Source organism: Onychostoma macrolepis, chromosome 11 (genome assembly GCF_012432095.1).
Source record: "Onychostoma macrolepis isolate SWU-2019 chromosome 11, ASM1243209v1, whole genome shotgun sequence".
NCBI lineage: Eukaryota > Metazoa > Chordata > Actinopteri > Cypriniformes > Cyprinidae > Onychostoma > Onychostoma macrolepis.
The window spans coordinates 11,197,406-11,224,234 of NC_081165.1; the positions used below are offsets into that span (position 1 = coordinate 11,197,406).

General features: G+C 34.8%; 1 protein-coding gene across 1 annotated transcript in view; it reads right to left on the minus strand.

Annotated features, from left to right (window-relative positions):
- Nucleotides 1-4,748: 4,748 nt before the first annotated feature.
- LOC131549094 (testis-expressed protein 264 homolog) overlaps nucleotides 4,749-26,829 on the minus strand; it is a 54,941-nt gene continuing 32,860 nt past the window's right edge. The window contains exons 3-4 of the mRNA XM_058790919.1: nucleotides 13,842-14,010; nucleotides 4,749-6,884 (exon numbers count right to left, since the gene is read on the minus strand). Of these exons, the coding sequence (XP_058646902.1) occupies nucleotides 6,592-6,884; nucleotides 13,842-14,010 (462 nt within the window). The 3' untranslated portion in view covers nucleotides 4,749-6,591. The remainder of the gene's footprint in view (nucleotides 6,885-13,841; nucleotides 14,011-26,829) is intronic.

Genomic DNA, 26,829 nt, shown 5'->3' on the forward strand with positions numbered 1-26,829 from the left:
CCCGTCTCCATCCTCTCAGCTCAACGAGGGAAAATTAACGGTCTGTGGTGATCCTAACTGCCCTGAAGAGGACAATAACAAGGTGGCCATGGACACTTGTTAATTTCTTTTTGGAATCTTGCCCCTGCCCTGCACGTTCGTCCGCTGATTGGTAAATAATAATGATTTATTTTCTTTATTTTTCTTTATTATTATTATTATTCTTCGGGCTGATGGAGAGCAGGTTCAATCACTATGCTTTTGGCTCAGTGGGCCTTTTGGGGACATGTCTTGCGTTGAAGTGGACTGGTCACAGATCAACATTTGTTTCTGTTTTTTATGCAGACCTACACTCTCGGTAATGTGCGGTCTGCTTTGGTTTTTATACACAGTTGTTTGTCGTTCCTTGTTCTTGTTTTTTTTCTATGCCCTTCAACAGACATCAATACTTTTATTTATTCTGCTTTTTTTAAAAGGACTATGCATCTAGGCGGATTGGTATCCAGGATACATACTAATGTTTACATGTCACTGGCAGTATGGCATTGCTTTTGTTTCTCTTCACTTCGACAGAATCTTGGCATTGCGAGCACACAATGCATGTTCTGAATATCTTATCATTGAATGTGAATGGCCTAAATTCTCCTATTAAGCGTACCCGGATATTAGAATATTTGCACCGTAAATCGATTTCCTGTGTCCTGATACAAGAGTCTCATTTAAAATAATGCGATGTGGCACGTTTTCAAAACAAGTATTACAAACTGGCAGCCTTCTCTTGTGCTCCTAATAAAACTAAGGGGGTGCTTATCTTAGTCGATAGGAAGTTACATTTAACTATTGAACTTACCGGGAATGATGATGAAGGTAGATTTGTTTTTATACGCTATAAAATACATAATGACAGGTTAGCACTGGTCTCCATTTACTGCCCGAATGAGGCAGACAGTGCATTTTTCACGAATATATTGTTCCTTAGTGATGGGTGGTGATTTTAATGCTGTTTTAAATCCTGCACTGGGTAAATCTCACCCTGATACTACAGCTAACCCATCCTCTAAGTTATTGAATAAATTTATCACTGAACTTAACGTAATCGATCTTTGGAGAATCCATAATACTACATCCAAGGACCTAAAAAGGGTGGAACGTTTGATGGGAGGACCTTTCAAATTTTGTAACAACACACCCTTATGGCACAACTTAAATTTTTTGTTGAAATCGGCCATTTGTCCAGCCCTCTTGGTCTACATTGGGCAGAAACACATGCGGTGACTTATTTGATAACCAGGGACTCTGCTCACTTCAAAAACTAAGAACTAAGTTTTGTTTACCAGCATCATCATATTTTGTCTTTTTTCAGTTAAGTTCTGCTCTCAAAGCCTATGGAGTTCCCTGGGCATCCCCTATTTCCTCTCATCCTATATGGGATTGGATCGCACCACCCTCTGGTCGGCCATCTGTTTCTTTAATATATAGTAAACTTAATGATCACACTGCAAAGTCTCTTTCTATTAAATCTATCTGGAATCGTGAATTAACAGATTTGGATTTATCGGTCGACTGGGAGAGGGTGTGGTCTAATCTAATCTTAACTTCTAAAAACTTGGCTCATCATCTTATCCATTTCAAAGTCATCCATAGAGCATACATAACTCCTTACAAGAGGTTTAAAATGAAACGGCAATCGACCTATAACTGTCATATCTGTAACACTGTATCAGCAGGTACTTTTCTCCACGTTTTGGGAATGTTCAATTGTTGTCAGTCTATGGGCTCATGGGAATTCTGTTTTGTCCTTTTTACTACAAATTGAAATTGTTATGGTGTGTCTGTTGTTCTCCCCTCCCTGTTGTTTGTTTGAGTGGATGTTGTTTTGTTGATTTGAAAAAATAAAAAGTTACTGTGGTCTAGTCTACTTTTTAGCAACAACACAAGATGCAGAGAATTATAGCCTTGTATTACCAATCTCTACAATCCAGCAGTATATCAAACACAGAAGCCTAATTACACATTTACATTTAAGCCAAAACGAAGGAAATGCTGCCCACTTGCAGGATTTGATTCGAACCCAAACTCTTATGAAAGGGCTTTTAATAATGAGGCCATTCATCTGTGCAAGACAGCATAAAGAAGGTATAATTACAGAATGAAACTTAATGTTCTGATGCTTCTGGGAGGAATGTAAGTTCATACTGTAAGTATGCATCAGGCAGTGCTTAAGATCCAAGTTCCAGAACGCTGCGTTAAGACCCCTCAAGCGCTGTTCAAGTTCTGTTCTCAACCAATTAGAGGGGAATCAGGCGGGGGTTGGTCACTGATGGAGAGACACACACCAATGGGAGCACAAAGCTTGCTTTGTCTTCCATACACACAAGTAATTTGGATATTTTCAGAGGACGGTGGAAATGCACATGCACCACAGTGGTGATTAGACCAGCAAACACTTGCAATAGATTATATAATAACCACCTCTAACACAAAGGGACCAATTTTGCCTTGAAAAAGAGGTCTGTTCAACATCATAATGGTAGAGAGATCTAGAGGAACGAGACAAATAAAATTAAGTTTTGGGGAGCACAAGGACACGTAGATATGATTATCAGAAATTGCTCCAAACTTTTCCACCCAAATGGAAGTACGGTAGTGTAATTTGTCAAATTCTCAGATCAATCTGAAAGCTGTGGTCAGACCTCTGGAAAAAAAAAATGTTTAGAGGTTTGTCTGATGCAACAGCATGTAAAACTGTCTATTGCTATGCTAAATAACAAGCTTGTGAATCATTCATGCAAAAATAACGTCTATTTGTTATATTCAGAGGTAAAGTAAGCGTGAAAGTGAGGTTTATAAATAGGTCAGCCATAATAATTGAACGCTCAGCCTGCTCTCTAAAATGCTGCAGAAACGAATTGTTGATTCTGTTAAGGTTTAATTCAGTTCTAATTTAATCCAAGTCAAAGGCAAGAGGATCGGGATATATTAACTAGTCTAGATTTGCCAAACTTCATGTGTTCATGGGTCTAGATATTTTGCCTCGTTTTCTGTCTGTGAAATAAACATAGGCTATTACTTCTTTAGGGACTGAAATTCTATATTTATATTTTTCTCTAATTTATTTTGTGTTTTCAACAACCATTTTCAAAGACTCCCATGCCACATTTTTAATAAATTGTTGTCATACACTGTAAAAAACAAACAAAAAAAAAAAACGAATCCTTAAGTCATCTAATAAAAAAAAATAAAAATAAAAAAAGCCAGAACCTCTCCGTAAAGATTTCTCCGCAAAATTTTTAAATTTTTTTATGGGTTTTCCAGTGATTTTGACCTAGAGAGGACTGCTAGTTAATGTTATCACATTGCACTAAAACCTACTGACTTCGCTTACACAGAGTGTAACAATTTTCCAAAAACAATTCTATTTTTTATTGTTTTCTCCCAAACTGATATAGGTCTCATTGATCTGAGCTTATGTACCTCAGTTTTTGACTAAGTATTGCCAGAAACATCCACAAATAATGCTTGTTCACTAAAACACTTATTAGGATTTTCAGCATAGTACAAGGGTTAAATTGACTGTATATTTTATTAACTGGTATAATGTAAATATATCCACCTAATATCTGTTGTGCACCTTTGTAATACACTGATAACCAACAAATAGGATTGAGAAAACCACATGAAGATTCAAAGCTCATTAAAAGTAGTTTTCACTGTATGTGGCAAGGGAACTTAATGTTAGGTTTTTATTGTAGCAATGTTACAATCTTTTACTGTTTTTTTTTTTAACAGTATACGGTCTCTATGGTCCTGGTCCAGAATAAGCTGTAATGTGGACCAGACTTGATGTCGAGGGTCAAACACCATCTCCAACAAGACTGTTTGAAGAAAGAAGTGGGAGTATTTTATACCCTTGACCGTGTCTGTGAAACTTTAGATGTCTGAAGAGACAGTGTTCTGATGTATTATTTTCAATTAGTGCCTGTAGTATCAACAGCGTGGATTGTGATGAGAGTTTGAAGTTGACTGTGTACAAACACCCTCTAAAAACTTCAATGTGCAGACACAACATAAATCCATCTCTCGGGGGAGTAGACAATTGTTTTGGTTTTACAGAAAACAATGAAAGCTGTACCAGACTTAACACAGAGAGGGATTTACAGTAGTTTGTGTCTGTCTGGAGGGCAATAAAAACAAGACATCAAAGTTTTGAAGTTTATTGGAACTGGTTGATTTTTAGAGATCAGTCACAAGACAACTAAACAACTAAACTAAGGCTGTTTATTATTTATGTATACAGTCAGATGTGTGGTTGTTGTTTTAACTCTAGACAAAGAAGACAGGTCAAGCTAATTAAATCAAATGAAAATATTATGTAAATATGGCTCATATAAAACCCTCTTTTGTAAATACAGGCATGGGCCTACTGGCAACAACTGATAAAACTATTAAAATCATTCAAAATATTTGTTCAAATATTCTTTAACCGAAATAAAATATAAATGTTTATATTATAAATATTAACTAATAAAAAAGAAAAGTTTAAACTTCAATTTAGTTGAAGAACTAAAGTTAAAATTGAAAAAATAGAAGCACATAATTACACAATTACTATTAAAATGACTGAAAATGTAAATGAGTAATTAAAATAACTAAGCTAATTAACAAAATAAATAAATACTATAATAGTATATAAATATCAAAATAACACTGGGAGTATAAGCGAGAATAACATTGATGCATTTGAAGAAAGAAGAACCAGTCCTTTCTCTTAAAACTCTTTATTAAGTTGCTCAACAACTAGCAGAACAAATAATTAATACAAAAATTTAAATCAGACATCGATATGAAATATTATGAACTTTATCTAAACGAACAATATCAAGTACGTCCTGAAATGCATGTGAACTTGCACAACCTGGATCAAAATGGAAACATTTTCAAACATTCATGACATCAACAGAGGCCCATAGCTGGCCCTGTATTTTATTTTAATTTTTTTACAAAAAAAATTTAAAAAGTCTATAGTGAGTAACAACATTCAACATATAGAAATACCACTGTGTATATATATATATATATATATATATATATAAAATAGTAATACACCACACTGACTAAGTGTCAGTTATATTATTAAAGGGAAATGAAGTATACGCAATACCATTTATATGATAAAATATAATCAGATAATTATGTGCTCCAAACACCTTTAATTGCAAACAACAAATAAGTGTTGGAAATGTGCTGCAATCATCTCCCTCCTGAGGAAATCTTATCTGTCAGTTTTTTGTGCAAATTTGGTTTGTCTATGAACATATGGCTTTTGATGAATGAATATTCAAGTCACATAACTCTTCAGTTTTGGGAGTTTCTTTGGGCGTGAATTAGCAATTACTGAAGGATGAAGACAGAATGTGTGGATGGAGAATAACAAATTAGACAAATAATTGAAAGCTGAACATTACATAGATTCACATGAATAATCACTAACATCAATGTCAGTTTAAGTGATTAGGAACTAACGATCAATAACAAACAAACAACAGATTCGCTAATGAAATACTACTGAGGATGCACTAAATAAAATATGAAGATGTTTTCAAGAAATTCAGGTTACCTGGTTAAATTGTTTGTATACAGACAAAATTCTGTACCTGCGATTCCCTTTGGAATGGAAAACAATCCTGACTAAACAACATTCTTTTCCATTTATCAATAGAAAAAAAAGAAAAAAATATGTTTTACACACAAATCCACCATAATACTTAAAGGGATAGTTCACCCCAAAATTAAAATTGTCATTATTTCTTTACCCTAATTTTTTTTTTCCCTGTAGATGACAAAATTGGGAATTTCTGAACTGTTAATAAAATAAAAAAAATAAATAAAAATCATCACAGTAAAAATGGTTCATACAACATATGCATTATATTCCAAGTCTATTCCAAGGAAGCCATACCATAGTTTTATGTGAGAAACAGAGTCAAAATAAAGTGTTTATTCATTGATAATCAAGAATTTACTCAAATCTGAAACTGCTCGGCTTTTCCCTAAACAAATAACTTTTATTGTTGTGTATGTAGTAACCAAATATTTGTTAGAATGTACCATGAACTTCTGAAGAGGGCAAAATTTTGGTCTTTTCCTCACACAAATGTCTCATATAGCTTCAGAAGACTTAAATCAGTGTTGTTTTATTAACTGAAACTATAAAAAATCATTAAACTAGAACTAGAAAAGAAAAAAAAAAAAACAGAAAAAAGGTAAATAAAAATAAAAAACCTAAATACTAAAAATACTCAAATAAAAATTTAATCTAAAAATAAAATTTTAAATTAAAAAAAGGAGCTAATTTTGTATTATTAATAGTATACAAATAATACTAAAATAAAACTTCATGGAATAGAACAAACAAGTCACATTGGACAACTTTTATGATACATTTTTCTGAGTTTGAAAGTTGGCAAAAGTACGTAATGATTGTGCAAAAAGCCATTTGGTTTTCCACACAACAAAAACAATGACAATATCAGTTTCTTTTGGTGAACTATCTCTTTAAAACCAACTAAAAACTATATTCACCTCCTTCACATTTCCCACAATTCTGCTCTCTCACTCTTCCTCGACCATCATCTCTCTTTCTTGGCCCTCCAGGTTGTTTTTGCCGCTTCCTGTGATTGGTGGAGGGGTGTGGTCACACCTGTCCATCCTGTCTGAGTCGAGGTCCAGCTCCTCGAAGGAAGAAACGCTGGAGGTGTCGCTTCTCTCCACATGGTCGAAGTCCCAGCATCGGTCTCTGTCTCCATGTGAGTGCGTCCGTGTGTTGGACGGGGCAGGTGAGGTGTCTCGGCTTTCCGAGGGGGGCAGGCGGCTCACAGAACTGCACTCGCTGTGGGAGTCAGCACCTGTATGTAACACACCCACACAAACACAAGAGGTGATTCATTTTTCACCGTAGTGTCACAGCGAGTAAGCAGCACTTCCGCTAATGAAAGCGTCTCCTATACGGCTAGAATACATATTTCTAGAACTCCTGACCTACTGGTCTCTTAACATTTCAGAGTAAAAAAAGAGACGCTTGTTTTCTTCTGTTTAATCAGCTACTCCAGGTTGCTTCTGCTGCGGTGCTACTTGCTAATTAGCAGTTGTGCTTGTGTATTCGTGGAAGGGAGATGACCAGTGTTTGGAGAACTGCATGTGTTGGCATTGAAATGTGTGAACACAATCCTTTGCAGATAACTAGATTTCTGCTCACCCATTCAAAACTCACTACCATCAAGCTAAAGATATTGCAGTATGGTTGCTATGGGTCGTCTCAGCGTACATTATTGGTAGTTGCCTATTTCAAAAGATCTTGGCATGCGTCCCTCCTTCAGTGCACATCTATGGAATTCTCCAACTGTTTTATTATCTACTAAAGATTTTGAGTCCTTTGACCACTCAGAACATCCTAGCAACTGCAAAAAAAACAAAAACAAAAAAACACTCTAGTTTTTCATTCTTTTTAAATGCATTATCAAGCACATACAGATACATACAGATGGACATTTAACAAAATATATATATAAAAAATGGCAATACCAATAATTCAATAATGATAATTAAATACGATGGCTGATATTACAATTCTGTACTATTTTGTATAAATAAATTAAAAATCTAAAATCAGTCATTTTTAAATACCACACTAGTGTTGCTTTTGTTAACTAAAAGTACTAAAATAAATGTCATGAATTAAAATAAAGCTAATATAATATAACTAGGCCTTAATTCAATATCTTGGCAACTATATCAAATAAAATAAAGCTAAACAGAAATATAAAAACTTAGCAATAATGAAAAAGGGGGGGGGGAAAAAAGCATGTGCAAATTACTAAAACTTAAATTAAAATATTAATGTGAAATATAAAAATAAAGGCGGATTTAAAATATTAATAAATACAATAATAGTACTGAAATAATACTAAAATAATGTAAAATATAGTTTTGCATTTTTATTCCTGCATGAAAAAAAAAAAAAGTTTTGAAATGTACTGTAGGGTGCACAAATATTTTAAAATTCAGCCCAATAATGATAATCTGGTTATTATGATGAGCATTGTGAGTGATTACCAAAAGATATTAACCTGATATTAAAATTCTATAGTATTTTATCTAAATCAACTAAAATGATTTTAAAAGCTAAATAGAAATATTAAAAAAACTAGTAATAATAAAAAAATAATAAAAAAGCACAAAAATTACTACAACTTGAAGTAAAATATTAATTTAAAATATAAAAATAAAGGCTAATTCAAAATATTAATAAATACAATAATAGTTCTGAAATAATACTGAAATAACACTGGGTCTCACTCAAGATTTTTTTCAGAAATGTAAAATATAGTTTTGTTTTTTTTATTCCTGCATGAAAAGATGTTTTGAAATGTACTGTAATGTGCACAAATATAAAAATTCAGCAAAATAATGATAAACTGATCATTATTGTGATCATTGTGACTGATAACCCAAAGATATTAACCTGATAATAAAATTAGATAATCTAAATTCAGTCTAAATAAAAAATAAAATAAACAAATTGAGATTTACTAAATAATATATTAAATATTGTTTTTTTTTTAAAGATGAACTTTAAGTGAGGGTTAGATAACGGCATAGGTAATCTAAATGTAAAAAAGGGGGAAATGATCAAATATTGAACAATACGGATACATTAAAAATGATGAAATATCAGTATAGTACTGGTATGTTGTGCCTCCCTATTGAAACATAATCTTCTGTATCACTCAGGAGTTTTAGACACACACATACACAGAGTAAGTGACAGTATGAGAGGACAGGCAGACTAACAGATTGAGAGAGTTTCACTGAGAGGTGTGTGTTTGTGTGTGCGTTCATGCTGCTTGTGAAGGAGACCCCACATGCTCACACTCAGCGTGTCAGAGTGACAAACGTGTCAGGACCGCCTGCGTCTCAGCTTTTTTTTCTGCTTATGTCAGTGCTTCTAAGATGAAGGGATGTTTTGTGTGTCTATTAGATGACCGCTCACTTACTGTTTATCTGCCTCCTGCTCCTCCTGTCAACGTGGCATTTTTGTAAGTAGGGACGGACAGACTAGATGAAGGGAGGATAGCGAGGGATGACAGGGATGTGTGTGAAAGTGAGAGTGGAATAAAGATGAAGAGACTGATAGTGGCGGAGAGAGAGAACAAAGTGTCCTTCATATGCCATCAGCATGCGTGCCGGAGGCTGCAGGAAACTAACATTTTTCTTCATAACTCACAAATGTGAGTCCGTAGTAATAGCAGCACTGAAATATTTGCATTTAGAAAAACTCACTCAAACAAATCAGAAGAGGGAAGAATGAATTGCCTCATCTCTTTTTAATTGTTTACCACCTGCTTTCTGCAGGAAATAGCATATTTGCAGCATGCAAATAGTGCTGAGTTTTGTGAATATGCACTCTATAATCAGACTAATTTACATGAAAAGGAAGGATGTTTGCACTAAAAAAACCACAATGTAGCACTATTTCTACAAATTTAATGCCTAGTTAAACTGGACTGCAAGTTTCTAAATTTCTGAATTTAGTGGTCTGGTCATGAAACAAACTAAAAAAATCTAATGTACTGTATTATTATAATATATATTTTTTTTCCACCTTTTTAATTTCTGTAATAGTGAGGAATGATATGCCTTTAAAAGCACACATTGCAATTAAAGCATACATACAATATACACTAGTATATGTTAAAAGAATCATTAAAGATTTTAAATGTGTTAGATTCTTTTTATTAAAATACACTGATTAGCTGATAAGTCAAGAAGAGTTTTCAATGCAGATTACTTCATTAAAATACATTTAAAAAAATTAATTCTTTTAATTTAGCTATATAATTTTCATTTTATTACTAGTGATACTGTTGCCTTGACCTTGCAAAATCTGCTTCTAGAGAGCTAAAATTCTGTAATGAGAGACATCAAAGCTCACCCAAAAATGAAACTTCTGTCATAAATTACTCACCCTCACGTCGTTCCAAACCCATAAGTCATTCATTCATCTTGTGAACACAAATTAAGATATTTTTGATGAAATCCAAGAGCTTTCTGCATAGACAAGCAACGCAACTACCACTTTCAAGGGTCAGAAAGATAATAAGGACACTGTTAAAATAGTCCATGTGACATCAGTGGTTCAACCTTAATTTAAATAATGACTTCATTCAACTATTTCTTCTCTTCCGTCTCGGTCTTCAATGTGCCTTCACGAGAATACCACAACGCATATGTTGCTGTCTATGCAGGGTCAGAAAGCTACCGGATTTCATCAAATATATCTTAATTTGTGTTCTAAAGATGAACGAATGTCTTATGGGTTTGGAACGACATGAGGGTGAGTAATTAATGACAGAATTTTCATTTTTGGGTGAACTAACTCTTTAATTTGAATTCAAAGGCATCCAAACCAAAAAGAAGAGATTTTAACAATTGTAAAAGAATTGTAAAATTAAACATAATTTGTATATCTCAAAATATATAAATTTCTCACAAAGAAATGCACTCACGTATCTTTCTCTCAAGAAAAGAGAGAACCTTAGTGAGCATATGCTTAAGTGCAATCACTCTTTTGTGATATTTAAGGTGTTACAATTGCCCTTGGGTTCTCATTTGTGACAACCCGCCACACACAACACACACACACACACACACACACACACACACACACACAGACACAGACAGTCCTTGCCATGTAAAGCACATTTAAGTGCAATATGCCACTTTGACAAAACTCATTTTGAAGCTGTTTCGTGAACAGCATCTTTCACCAGGGAACAGATGTTGAATGCTTAAATCTGAGCAGCGAGGTCAGCTTCACACCACTTCAGCAAAACATTTCAGCAAGCGATTCCTTCAGCATGACAACTAAAATATCACTTGACAACATCACTTGCAGTAAAAAAAAAAAAAAAAAAAAAAGTGTAGCTGACAGTGCTGAAACTTCATGACCTTAAGTTATTTTTTTAATTATTGCAATTTAACACAATCTTCAAAAAGAGATGATAGTGCATATTAATAATTAAATGGTTAGTCATTTCTGACTTTACAGCTGCAGTGAATATCCCTGGCAATTTCAAAACACAGCGCAGACATCTGCTCAGAGACAATCAGAAGTAGTACTTCACAATCAAGGACTAGAAAATCTGTTTTCTTCTGTTCACATCTGTTCTCTGCACTGTGTGTCACTACAGGCACACTGCTGGCAGACTTCTGCTCATTAAAAGTTGAAAATAATTTCACAATAAAGTGTCAATTTTTGGTGTACTGTTGTTATGTAAACTAATAACACAAGCACATGTTTATTTTGGTACTAGGAAGACAGACCGAATAACCTGACAGAAATAAAAGTATAATAGCGTAAAAGTTCAGAAAAACATATTTCTATATGGAAAAAGTCAAACAGGGTTGCTACTGTACTTGTACTAATGCTATGAATTCTGAAATGGTTATTGGTAATGGTCGTGGGTTTGATTCCTAGGAAATGCATGATTCCTTTTGAAGTTGAGATTTTTACATCATCTGCTGAATAAATAAGCTTCCCATTGATGTATGGTTTGTTATTGGAAAATCTGGAATCCGAGGGTGCAAAAAAATCCAAATATTGAGAAAATTGCCTTTAAAGTTGTCCAAACGAAGTTCTTAGCAATGCATATTACTAATCAAAAATTAAGTTTTGATATATTTACGGTAGGCCATTTACAAAATATATTCATGGAACATGATCTTTACTTAATATCCTAATGATTTTTGGCATAAAAGAAAAATCAATAGTTTTGACCCATACAATGTATTTTTGGCTTTTGCTACAAATACTGTATAGCCCAGCAACTTATGACTGGTTTTGTGGTTCAGTGTCACATTTTATAGGCGAAACAGATTTAGCAAACGCTCCATTGCAGTTTTGAGTTTGAGCTCTGAGAACGAGAAATGTTCCTATTTACAGGGGGACAGTTTTTGCAGTCGTTGGAAATCTAGCCAATCACAGACATGTTTGATGATCTCTTGAAGGCAATGGCCAATCAGACGTGTTTAACCCTAAAAAGGGCAAAACCATAAAGAGACATCAGAAAATTAATTTATTTCTATTTTTCATCTTATTGGGACACAAATAATACAACTTGATCATTTTTTTCCAAAACATGACTTTTAATGTATCCCACAGGATACATTGCCAGTAAAATTAAACAGACCTAAGGTTGGTCTCTTTTTAAAGAAGACATAGCAGATTATTGCTGAAGCATTTAAAAAAAATGAAAGTATCAAAAAGTTATAGAAGTTTAAGTTTACAATAAAGATAATGTAGTATACTATTTTTATTTTATAAAATATGTTGAACTCCATATGTCTCCATATGTGTAACCAAGTTGTGTTCCAAATTTGAAGTTCCTGTGAGATTTAGTTTGGGCAATTTTGGAAGTGATGTCTACATATAATGCATGATTGACTTTGAAGCTGCAGTCGATATAGTGATACTAGCAAAGGACAAAAACATGGCATGTCAAATTAGATACGCCATTTTCCAGCGGATATTCTCCAAAATGGCACTATGGTGACGAGTTGCGGAGGAGACGAATTGTTGAATAAAGTCGTTATTTTTGTTTTCTTTGCATACAAAAAGTATTCTCGTAGCTTCGTAAAATTACGCTTGAACCACTGATGGCAGATGGAGTATTTTGACGTCTTTCATACTTTTCTGGGCCTTGACAGTATTATTTACTATGCAGTCAATGGGACAGTCACAAGCCTCCCGGTTTTCATCCAAAATATCTTAAATTGTGTTCCGAAGATGAACAAAGCTTTTACGGGTTTGGAACGACATGGGGGGGGGAAGTGATTAATGACAAAATTTTCATTTTGGGGTGGAGTAACCCTTTAATATGTAGCTCTGCTCGACGCATTTTGTATCAGGGAGTCCCTGCTCCATGATACAAATCTCCCAATGGGTCCTTGCCCTGAAAAACGTTGAAGACCCCTGTGCTAGAGGATCAAACGTGCACTTGAATGACAAGAGGACAGTACGAACAAGACATGATGTGAAACATATTCAATTTAGCAGCACATTTGGACCCCAAACACCAGCAGGCTTCAAATTTGTCCTTTAATCTTCTATCTTCTCGGCTTTAATCTTCTCCTCTATCATATATTATAGTTATTACTATGCGTTTGTTTCAAGGTAACAGGTGGAACTGGCATCACTAGGACTCTCACACACACACTGTCCAGGACAGCTGGTGTGGACAACACACCCCTCAGGTCACAAACAGCTCAAGCTTGTTTCATATTTGCTCAGTAGTACCTCTGAGCTTTGGTCTGACCAGGGCAATACGCCATACATACACACAGACTGTGTCTCATTATCACTAGAGCAGGTGTAGGTGATCGCACAGTTCAGCCAATATGACACATCCACGTCAAAACTCCATAAGGTGGTGGTTAATGCCTATTAAAACACTATGTTGCAAAATGTCAACCAATGAAACAAGCGTTGCACTAAATGTGAACTTGTGAAACTGACGATAGGCTAATATTAGTGCTCAATAAACAGTTGGAGAGTAGTAGTTAAAAATTTTGGCTGGGAACCAAAACATTCATACCAATATCACGGAAAAACCAAACATATGATGTTTAGCAGTTTATGTACATCAGTTTAACCGTTTCTTCTAAAATAGGTGGTTCTTAGCCAAAATAAGGCTTAAAGTGTGCAGATAATCAAAAGTATGCCTGTGTTAAACTTATTTCTTTAATAAATGTACTGAGAGTTATTTTAGATAAGAAAGCATCGGTGAACTGAATAGTTCGTTTACCTGTGATGTCTGTCCTCCCGTCCTCTTCAGACTCTTTTCCCAATAACCATCTTTGGGCCTCTCTAACTTCAGGAACATAGAAATCACCCTGCCGAGCCAGCGGACCCATATAGTGGATAATTTCCCCTTTGTATATCTCTAGAAATGGATGTGCGCACAACTTCCTTTCCTAAGAAAAAACAACAACAAAGGTTACACTTCATTCAGTCCAACTCATTTATCTAACAAAAACTCAAAAAGGGAATGTTTTAAGCACTTTTCCAAAAAAAGTTTGGGGAAATATTTTCTTTAAGAAATTACTAGTTTATTCAGCAAGATGACAGTAAAGACATTTATAATGTAACAGAGAAAAAAATGAAGAATCCTGAATAAAACACAACTGTTTTAAACACTGATAATAATAAAAGAATTTCTTGAGCAGTAAAATAATAATAATAAATAAGATTTTGAAATATCTTCAAATAGAAACAGTTATTCTAAATTGTAATAATATTTCACAATAGAACTGATTTACTGCATTTATAATCAAATAAATGCAGCCTTTGTGAGTATGAGACAGATTATAATTAATAATTCAATCAAATATTTTGTGTCTCATTTCATACAATCAGCCTCTTTCATTTCACATAATAAATAATTTCAACTCCAATTAATATTTCATGTGCATTTATTTTAGTTCATGCTGGAATTTATTCTGTGATATTGTTACTGTTCATTATCTCTCACATAATGGCATGTTAGACCTATAGATACTGTCTTATCTAAAAAATTATAAACTCCCCTAAAGGATAAACATTTGGAAATGCTCATATTTAAGCATAAAACACACTTAGAAGAGAAATCTGTGGCACTCATGGGTTAACAGAACATTTCCTTGTTACCATTGCTACATTTCCTCTGGAAGGTCTAACAAAGACAGATGAGAAGAGAGGGAAAGCAAATATAAGGAAAAGTTGAAAAGCTAAAAGCAGGTTTTCCAGAGACACTAAGATTAGAGAGCTGTGTCCACCCACTGACACTTCCTCTTCCTCCTTCCTCTCCACGGTTTTCTTCCTTATTACTCACTGATTTTAACACTGATGAGGCTTGGACCATTGTAATGCCCTTTCTATCTCTTAAACATTCTGAACACACACACACACACACACACACACACACACACACACACACACACATCTTATCAAAGCTTGCAAAGCTTTCTTCATTTCAACTGATTTTAAAGAGCCCCCACCAGTGTCGTTAAACCCCCCATTGAGTCAATTCTTGTTTTGTGATCTTTTCATTCAAATCTTACAAGCGCTAAATCACACTAATTGAAACAGGCAGTTTTTCTCCATCAGTATACAAAGGAACCAAAAGAGGCTCTGTTTGGGATGCTCAGGATGAGTATGTTCCTTGTTTTCTGTGGAAGTGTAAATGTGTTAAATACATCCAAAATGCATAATTCTGATAATTACATTCCTTTCAAACCCCTAAAAGGCCTATTGCTGAGTCCAGACTGCAGACTCTGTGTCGCTTTCACTTCAGGCAGAGTGTAGTTAACAGTAGTCAAATGTTACATCAATATTCATTAAGCTGATGAATATTTTAAAGTGAAGTGTTGAATATGCAAATCAGAAATGGTCTTATGTAAGCGACTGAAGTGCAAGAAAACAAGACGGTTGGACAGAAGTTATATTTGGATAAATTACTTACTTGAAAACACATCCGTACAAGTCAGACAACTGCTCCCCCCTAAAAGGAGACCCCCCCCCATGTTTAGTTGTCTACATGTACTCAAACAGTCTGGAAGATGAGGGATGTTTCTGTTCTTCAGCTTTTACTGAATTTCTCTCCCACCATCTGTTTCTCATAGACAAAGGCTTTCAAAACCTGTATGACTCAGTCGGGCTGTTAAGTATAACCTAATTCTGATAGATTTCGGTCTATATAATGACCAGAATCCAACTCTTAAAGGGATAGTTCACCCAGAAATGAACTTCCGACAATAATTAATCACCCTCATGTCAACCCACAAGACATTCGTTCATCATCGAACACAAATTAAAATATTTTTGATTAAATCCAAGAACTTTCTGACCCTGCATAGTCAGCAACGCAACTACCACGTTCAAGGCACAGAAAGGTAGTAAGGACGTCATTAAAATATCCATCAGTGGTTCAACATTAATTTTATGAATACTATGAGAATACTTTTTGTGTGCAAAGAAAACAAGAATAACCCAGAAAAATGACCCGGAAGGGAAGAAATCGTTAAATAAAGTAAAGTAGTTATTTTTGCATTCTTTGCACACAAAAAGTTTAATAAAATTGCTTTTCTATGCAGGGTCAGAAAGCTCTCGGATTTCATCAAAAATATTGTAATTTGTGTTTTGAAGATGAATGGTCTTACAGATTTGGAACGACGTGAGGGTGAATAATTGATGACAGAAGTTTCATTTTTGGGTGAACTATCCCTTTAAAATTATAGGTATATAAAAATACCTAATTATTCTGACCTGACTGACTCTTCATCACCTTGCCTTTAGCATTAGCATATATTCTGTTCCTACACTCTAAAAATAAAGGCTCCTTATTGGCATTGATGGTTCCATGAAATGGTTCCATCAAAATGGTTCTATGGTATTACTGCAAACCCCCTTTTCTAACCTTTAAACCATTCAACTCACAAACAAATTCAAAGTCTGACAGAGGAAAAGGCCTGATCTGAAACCTTGATCTAACCGCCACAGCCCTATTCTACTTCTGACAGATGATTGACGTGTTCTGCCACGAACAAAGCTGGAGGACTGGGGCCATAAACAGGGACAGAAGACAGAAGGGACTGGAAGCTGGGGAATTACGTAAGGCTATTAATATTCCAATATCATAAACAATGCATCCGTGCCATACTGTTTGAGATCCGGGTCCCTCAAGACCTGAAAAAGGAAAATGCACAGATGAGCAAATTTAAACAATGTCTGTTGATTCATTGATTCCAACTCTTAGGTCACAGAATTGGGACAATTGCTTGTGCAAGGATCTATGGTAAAAAATAAGCTCAGCTAATTTATCATTATTAGAAGTTTTGGCTTTTTTCCCCCTGTCTAGTACAACTTAAAATGCTGATGCATAATCCATAAGTGTATTGTCCTGTTCTCCCTGTTGGGATTTTGTAATTGGTTTATGGCTGAACTATTGATTCTAGATAATTAACCAGCACACAGTCCCACGTGGCACTCTGCAATCAAAATAAAGCTGAAGGGCAAGAAGATTCATATTCACCATCATCATCAGGTCAATACTCTCATGTCATTTCTTTGCCTCAAAGAATCAGCCATTGTTCCAATGTTTTACCTACAAATGCAGCTCTATAAAGGAACCATTTCATAGAAGCCTAGGTTTGTATTTATATCCGAAGGCATTTCCAAAACACCTCAATGAGTACTTCAACCAAAGCAATCAACCTAAATAAAAACTGTGAGAAAAGATTCAAGTTTGTGTACTTCTGAAGGACTTAAATAGAGCTACTGATGCTACGAAGCATGTCTTTTTAATACGTTTATAAAAATCTAAACTATTACATATAGATATTAACATCTACTAAAAATCTAAACAAAATCTTTTACACTATTGAGAACTTGAATATTGCACTTTTACTTTCGGAAACCTACTGTTAAGCTCTAGTGCCGACAACTTTTCATTGTAGTACAAAGCAAGTGTGATTTAAAGGACTAGTTCACTTCAAAACTAAAAATTCAGTCATTATTTTAATCACCTTATTCCAAACCTTCTTTCTTCTGTGGAACACAAAAGGTGAATTTTTGAAGAATATCAATATGTGAAGTCACTCTTTTCACTATAGTTAAAGTGAATGAGGACAGAGTCTGTCAAGCTCCAAAATGACAATAACATGGCATAAAGGAGTTATAAAATATTCATAAAGCAGTCCATATTAACTCAAGTCATTTAAACTCATTTCCAATTTGATCATTAGCTGGTGCTAAATCTGTACATGGTTAAATACAACTGTGCTGAATGGCATCTCAAGGTAAGACTTGGGATAATTGTGTATTTAAAACAATTTAGAAAACCAAATTAATGACGCTGGAGAAGGCAGAAAAAAAATACAGAAGCAAAAAAGGCTCCATCGCAATCTCCAAGAAGAAAAGAAAACAGATGGAGAGGAAAAGAAGAAGGATGGCTGGGTAAGCCAGAGACGAAGATGAAAAGCTGTCAAAGTTTCTCATCCAAATTCAAAAGGAAAGGTTCTATCTCACAGTGCTGCTGTTCTCTGTATATCCTTTTAATTAATGTTCCCTCATATAGATTCAGCCTCGCTAGACTCAGAGAAAACAGGGCATGGAAATGTCTTTCACTTTTCTTCTTCTCAACAATAGCAGAGGGTATGATAAGCATGGATTGCCTTTCTACTCTATGAAAAGAATCTTGAACTCGGTGATGCTCTGAGATCAGATTCCAGGCTTTTATTCATTCAAAGAATCACAGAAATAAAGATCTGGATGGCGTGATACACATAGTCCAATAGAAAATGTGTCAAGCGTGATATTACTTCAATACATGTCTAATAAGACATTTAACATTCATGAGATCGATGACGTTTTCAGAATACGGCCTTTAAGAAATTATAATATCAACTGAGATCTTGCGCATTGCTTTTCATAGAAAAGAAAGACTTATTGGAGATTAAACTGATATAATACTGCTGTGATATTGTGAGAAACAGAACCCAATAATCTCACACGTTTCCTCAAGAATTTCTGAAGAGATCGACACCAACATCTGCAATCCAAATTCTCAAAAGTAAGATTTTTCAAAATGTTTTTGAAAGTGTCTCATGCTCATTAAGACTGCATGTTTTCCCCCAAAATACAGTAAGCCAGTAATATTGTAAAGCTATATCACCATAGAATGAATCACCATTCAACCCTCACAATAATCAAAAATGTTGGTTTTAATTTCCCATTCGCTTTGTCATATCATAAATAGTAGACACTCAAGTACTATAGAAACATATTAGCTGAGCTCCCACACATTTTTTTTTTTAGATAATTATGGGCCATTATTCGAAGCATAAACCATAAGGTATGTCCACCTTGTCATGGACATATATATTACTGTTAAATACATTTTCATTGCAAAAAATAAGATGCAAATTATATTTTCTGAAAGGTATGACGTCCCTTTCCTAAACAGGGCTATTTGTTTGCTTTCAAATCATAAATACATAAAAGATTTTATGTAAACCATGTATTTTTAAAGAAACTCATTCAATTCACACATGTATTTTTTCTTATTTGGAGAAAACTCTGATATTTGGATGCAGTTTTTGTTTGCATGTTATTGCACCCAAACCTAGCTATTGAACACACTGGATTATATAGATATGATTAAATTATTATTTAAAATATTATTGTAAAATATCAAGATGACAGGGTGGACCAGCACATGACGGTGTGGACACATAATGCAGAACACACAAATCATGACAAAATATGAAAATGAAATATTTATTAAACTTCTAAAAAAAATAATATAATAATAATAAATAATATAATTACACCCTCAATCACATTGATATAGCACCCCTCTACCACCCCTCCCCATTCATTTTCATTCAGTCCACCCTGTAATGCGTCTGTCCACTCTATCGAGTCTAAATGGCCGACAGGGTGGACATTTTGAGCTTCAATTAGCATATTAGCTTACAACAAACTGGCTAGCTAAATATTTAGTCTGGATGTTGAAGAGAATTTGGTATATTTAAACTTACATATTTTGAAAATACTGTATTCTAATCACTTCTGGCATATTTTATGCCGACAGTGTGGACATGTTAAGCTTGGGAAAAGCAAGTAAGCAAACTCATACGGAGAAAATTTGTCAATCGAAAAGTCACCAAATTATTCACCTCAGCGGTTGAAATTCCCGCCACTGAAGGGACACAAAAATCTGTTGTCCTGATGTCACTAAAGGGGATGGCCTTTTCTTAAATGGGCGGATTTCCCAACATGACAGGGTGGACAACCATTCAAGGGACATGGAAAAACTCTTCTTTTTTATTAAATAAAAATCGTTTTTATTACCAAATGATCAATAAACTCAAATTGAGTTTAACAAAAAAATTAACAAAATATTAATAGAGAATTTTTTTTTTTTTAATTTAATGATTTGACTGTATTCTACTCAAATTTAATGAGCAGTGCATGGGACAAAGCAAAATAACACAAAACTAAAAAAAAAAAATCTAGAAAATGCATCTAAAGAGCCAAGTAATGCTTTTGTTATGAATATAAAAACTTATCCTAATATAACACACCCTTTCATAGTCATTTTTTATGTTAAGTTATCATGGCAAATGAGTTATTTATGTACAGGACACCAAAAGGCACTCTACAGTGATACTGACCCATGTATTAATCTGTAATTTATTCCTGTGTACATTATGTAGCATCATAAGTGTGTTTACTTTTAATCAGTTGAATGCATCCTTGCTGAAAAAAAAGTTAAATTAAAATAATTTTGTATTTTAATATATATTAATCTGTAATTTATTCCTTTGAATTTATTTTCTGTTCAAAAGAACAGTATTTCTTTAACATAGGAATTTTATGTAGCATTATAAGTGTGTTTACTGGCATTTTTAATCAGTTGAATGCATCCTTGCCGAATAAAAGTAATGATTTCTTTAAAAAAACATCTTACTGAGCCCAAACTCTTAAACAGTAGCGTGAATGAGTCTCTTGAGCTATAAAAGAGGAACCTTTGACCAATTCATTTTTTTTTCACTTGTAGAACAAGATGGTGCAACCAGATCCACACTTTGACCCTGCAGCAACAAAAATGACCAACTAAATAACAAAATGCCATACTGCTCTTTCAAGGCAAAAGGATGTTTCACAGTGATGGACCACTGCCATAAAATATCCCCAATATCTTTAGTGCCTCCGGGGATTGCACATCTCATGAGAGAAAGATAAGACCCAGAGAGAGACTCCATGCCATTTACGAGAAAAGACGTGAATGACAAGGAGAAAAGGCCCCTGCAGTGACTGCTGGAGAAGCCCATCAAATATTTGGCTTGGTGATTGAGTAGCTTTAAGATTGTTTGGGATGTCCCTCCATTGCGATTCAAACCGATTCTGCAGAAACGTGTTGTTTTTCTACTGCAAAAGAAATGGCGAGAATATCTACAGAGTGTTATTGAAAGTGCTGTGATGTAGTATTATATTAATTATTATTATTATAATAACATGATAATATAATTCTTTCTTTCTTTGAAGCATTGATACCAAACATATACCAAAATCCCTCTCACACACAAACAGACAGTAAAAAAGGAAACAGAAGGTCAATCTGGTCACCACCAACAGAGAATGCCTGTGAGAAATAAAAGATTATTAATGTATTTGTGTAGTTTTATTCCTCTCACACGCCACAGGTTTTCATGTGAGAACGGATGCATGTTTTCTTTTCTTTGAGTTCCTTGCCTGGGGATAAACATCTGATGGAACGTCAGAGGAAAACCCTTCCAAATATATCCTGCGTGTTTTCAGAAAAATAAACAAAAGCACTCCAGATAAATTTGGGACTAAACAAGACCTTACGGCCCAACGTACAAATGTACTGTTTCTAAACACAGCATATCCTGTCACTTGCATCACACAAACACACACACACATACACACACACACACACACACACACCAACATATGCTTTGTCTTGGGCAACCGCAGTGGGCTGAATGTGTTATGACGAGATGAATGTGCCAAAAACAATCACCAAACCACACATCTATGAAATAGGTCAGCACATTTCTGAAGTGCTGATTCTGGAACAGTTTATGTCTTTGTTATTAAAATCAATTATGTTGATGGGTGAACCCCTGATCCTCCATATTTCATAGATTTGTTGCTGTTGGCGATGAATGGCCTTAGTGTCTAAACTGCTTTGCAGACCTTATAATATCTTTCTCCTGTGTTGAAAATTCCCAGCGGTGATATCACCTGAAGAGAAAATGTCAAAGATCAATCAGAAAGAAATAGGGATGCACGATATCCGATATTTTTCAACTCATTTTGGCCGATACCGATTTATTTCCTTTTGTTTGGAAAGTCTCTCCTGTGCAGAAATTTTAGTTAGTTTTTAACAAGAACTTATTTGTTAGAATTAAATCAACAATAATGAAGGTTTTATGACAGTACATTGAAGCTTTGAAAATAACTATAAATAAAATATATATCAATCGCTGCATTTTTTTCCCAGAATTAACCCTAACATTTTATTTTAAGATTTAACATTTGTAGATGGTCTAAAGCAGAAGAGTTGTAAAAATTCTGAAAATCTTTTAGAGCTTATGATTTGTTTATAAAATAAAACATTACACATTAATGAATAAATCAGTGTCATGGTTGTGATTTTTTTCTCTCCATGCAAGCTATAGCTTCTGACCTTTAAATCAAAACATACTCATAATTTTATGACATCAATTACAGTTTTATTTAATCAGAAACACAGTATAAATGTTACTTGTGTAATTAGAAGTAGGCCAACAGCACCCCCTACAGATTAAAACTCCTTACCGAACGGGCGTTAGGACCCGGGGGAGGCTGCCGCTGCACGTGCTATTACTGTTAACTCTATCACACACAGAACACCTCATTCACAGATTAAATGCAGCGATCCAAAAGAAACCTAATCATCATTCAGACAAAACTTTGCTTCAAGAATGAGCCACACTGTTGACATGATCTATTCACAAGCACACCCTGAGCACATGTGAGTTAACGTAGTCTTATCGGCAAGACATATCGGCATAATTTTTCATATCTGGCCAATGCCGATATTTACATTTAAAGCCATTATCGGCCGATTCTGATATCAGGCGATAATATCGTGCATCCCTAGAAAGAAATCGATCTAATAAACAGTAAATAATGGTGCTGTCTAAGGCTTAAACCTAGGGTAGATTTGAACAAACCTGCAACCACCCAGAACCCCCTAGTCACTCCTAGCCAACGCTTAAAACACTGGTTACTTCTTAACGACTGCCCAAAAACCTTAAAAACCTCCTAACGGTCACCCAGAACACCCTAGTAACCTAGTAGTAAGTTGCTTACAATAAAAGAACAGATTTAAGTGTATTTTAAGATGTACCATTCTGTGTTTACACAAACCTCAGAATCTAAAACAGTCCTCAGCTTCAACAGACACATCATATTCCAATATTCCACAATAGACTGCTGTCCACTGGAATTCTTCTCTTCCGACACCTGCTCTTGTCCTCCTCCTTTAATGACAGTAATCTACAGGATTACTGGGTGGACAACTGTCAGACATCAAAGAAAAATACAGGGGATGGACAAGTGTATCTTTACAACCGTCACCATTATCTGCCACTTAATCTCTAAAAATACATTTAGTCTTTCTTGTCTTGACACTTCAAGAAGAGGAGAGGAGAGGTTTTCTGCTACAAACACAATTATTTTGACAAAAAAAAAAATTTTTAATTAAAGTTTTTTTTCAAAGAAACAATGCAGACTACATGCTACAGTTTAACAGATTAACTAGTCTATATTTTACATTTCTAGAAGACATTGAAATGCTAGGGTGGTTGCTATGATGTTTCTAATATGTTCTAAATAGCGTTCAGCGCATTTCTAAGTGGTTGCTTGGGTGTCTTACTGGGCAATCAAAAAGAGCCCACAAGATAAGGCTTGGATCAATGTAAATATTTGTTGTTATTTTTTGCTTGCTCCAAAAAAGAAAAAAGGTCCAAATAGTTCACTCAAAAATGAAAATTCTGTCATCATTTACCTACCCTCATGTCACCCCAAATCTGCACGAGCCTGCATGTGAATATTGGTAACTAAACAGTTGATGGTAGCCACTGACTTCCATAGTATGAAAAAAAATACTATAGAAGTCAATACTGTCAACTGTTTGGTTACCTACATTCTTCAAAATATCTTCTTTTGTGTTCAGCAGAAAAAGAAACTCATACATATTTGGAACAACATGAAGGTGAGTAAATGATGACAGTTTTTCTTTTTTCTTTTTTTTTCTTTCTTTTTTTGGGTGACCTAAAAGGTATTCAGGTTAGGGATTTGTTCAGTTCCCTAACATTACGTGTGAGAAATTATAACAGTGATCATTGCTTAGTAATTTAAAGTAACATATTAGATAACATAGATTAAACCAGATCTGATGTAGATCATGTAAACAACACCAAAAAGACCCCATTATGAAATTTTGTGCACAAAGCACTGACTTTATCCTCTTTCACAAACAACTTTGTTCGAAGAAACTTGCTTTCTCAGATTAGTGTGGCCTATTTGCACCAGCTAAATACATTCAATTGGTCTTCCCTTGTAAATCACTGACCCGAGAAAGACGTCCCAGTGTTCGGTCTTTTGTCAAAGCCATTTCCTTAAGCTAAATGGTTCTGGTCCTCCTCTAAGCTCCCCCGTGCTCCTGAGACTCCAAACTCACAGTCGACTGCTCCTAAATTTCATTACAGGTCTGGCTGAAAATCCTCTGGCAGGAAACGAGGAGGAAAGCTGAAATTTGCATGTGTTATCTTGAAGGAGAGGTTCAACGGTTTGGCAGGATCCCCTTTGTCAGTTCTTTAAAAAGTAGGACTTGTGACTACCCTAGTAGTGAAAAATGTCCAGTATGACCAGGAAATGATAAAGAAAAGTAAGTGTTTCAGACCATCTCTAAAGTTCAAAAGATACCATTTCTTATTTGCTGGAAAATGGCTAGTCTGTCAGAATGGAGGAAGAATCACTCTCCATGATGAATGAAACATCCCCGGAGCTCTAGGGAACGACGGAAAGAATCCAAGAGAAAGTAAAAAACAGGTGTTCATATTTCACATAGGACGAGATAAAAGCACATTTTAGGGAACAGACCGAAAGAAGAGGTTGCTTCGTCGCACCTTATCATTATGTGGTCCACAATCTTCCCCAAGTGCGCATCAAACTTATGGCATTTTGCTGTAAGAGGCTTTAGCGCTTTTATCCTTTCCAGGAGAGGCTTGACCAAATACTGTCTGTAGATAGCCAATAATACTGACATTTTTTGAAGGCTACTTCATGAACTGTTCCACTTTTATAACCTCCAAGATAAAAGTTATAAATTAAAAAATGAGATGAAAATCTGAGCCATGTGAAACTCTGGTTACCAAGGAAACCTTCGGAAAGATTTCCATGGAGATTAGATCCTTTGATATTCCAAAGAGTAGAGGGATGGGAGAGAGGGAACCATTCGAAGACACAGATCTGATGAGAAAATCCATCATTAGAGAGTTTTTTTTGTTTTGTTTAATCTGAGAGAGTAAAAGACAAGGAATCCCAATCAGTGCATATCATTACCGGACGAATCCAGTCTTCAACATGGGCTACTCACAATAGCCTACTTTGTTAATGGGGAAGCCCTGCAATTAACCCCAGCAATTAAATTTCTCTTAACCATAGATGAAAGAAAACTACCTCAAAAGTTGCTTTGATTTGGATCTAAAACTAGTTTTGTTATTTTTCATGCACTAGAAAAGGTCAGATTTTGCGTAAAGGAAGGCTAGGCATGAAAGATCACGGTGACCTTAGTGTGACAAAACAAAGTTGAGAATCTTAGATTCAACTTACACAAACACAAATGTTTTTCTTAAACTTTGGAGATACAAGAAACAAGTAGTAGCCTTTGAAATAGAAGACATCAAAGACATTACTTTAAAAAAAAAGAAAAGAAAAGAAAAAAGAAACAGAGGTGACATATTATAATTGTGGGAGTTAATCAGCATGTCTGGATAATGCCTTTGTTGAAAATAAATAAATATCTTTTTATTCATCTATTCATCCTTTAAAGCGGACTGTTGCAGTGCCTAAATAATGATTTGTTTACTACCTGAAAAGAATTATGGTTGCTCTCCTCGTTATCTCTGAGGCAAGAAACAAACCTGATGCCATTTACACTACTGTTCAAAAGTTTGGTGTCGGTATAATTTTTTAATGCTTTTGAAAGATGTCTTTTATGCAGTAAAACTGCAATGTTGTAATATATTATTACAATTTAAAAGAACTATTTTCTATTTTAATATTTGTTAATGTCTTCAATGTCACATGATCCTTCAGAAATCATTCTAAAATTTTTACAAGGCTTTTTACAGGAATCTTTGATAAATATAAAGTTCAATAGAATATATAGTTTGAATAGAAATCTTTTGTAACATTATAAATGTTTTTTTCAGTCACTTTTGATTATTATTTATTCAATTAAATGCATTCTTGCTCACTTCAAACTTTTAAAAGGTTTTAAAAGTCAATAGTCCATTTTTTTTTTTAGAAAATGCAGTCTAATTCAGTATAGAATGCAATAATGTGTAAAACAGAGTATTTTTCAGGCCTAATAAGCAACAAATAAAAAAAAGTGCACATGCAATACAACTACTATTGTGGATGGTGGTTGGGAACACCAAATCCTCTCAGCTCTTCAAAATGGATGTACAGGAATCCAGTCACCACTACTGAGGTGTGATTGATCCAGCTGGGATTTAGCTAAAGGAAACCAGAGGGGGAAAGTGCAAAAACGATAAACACAGAGGGGAAAAAAAGATGCAACCAGACTATATGACAAGCTGAGAACTGCTAGTTCATTTTCACCTCATGGGTCAGAGTGCTGTTTCATTTACACCTCGATGACCACACACACACACACACATTCCCACCTACACACTCTCCTCCAGCCACAGCTTGACCGTCTCCAGCATGCTGCCTCGACACATATCAGCCAGCTTGCTTCATCTTTTCTCACCTCATACACACAGATACCCAAAAACACACTCATCTTGTATTAAATAATTCAGCTAATCAAAATCTTTGACTCCCTGTTTGGTTTGTTCCATATTAGCAGCATCTACTTCTACAGTCATTGCAGATGTTACAAACACAAATCCTCTTTAATTCAGGGTTGATCACGTGTCCTGCAAAAG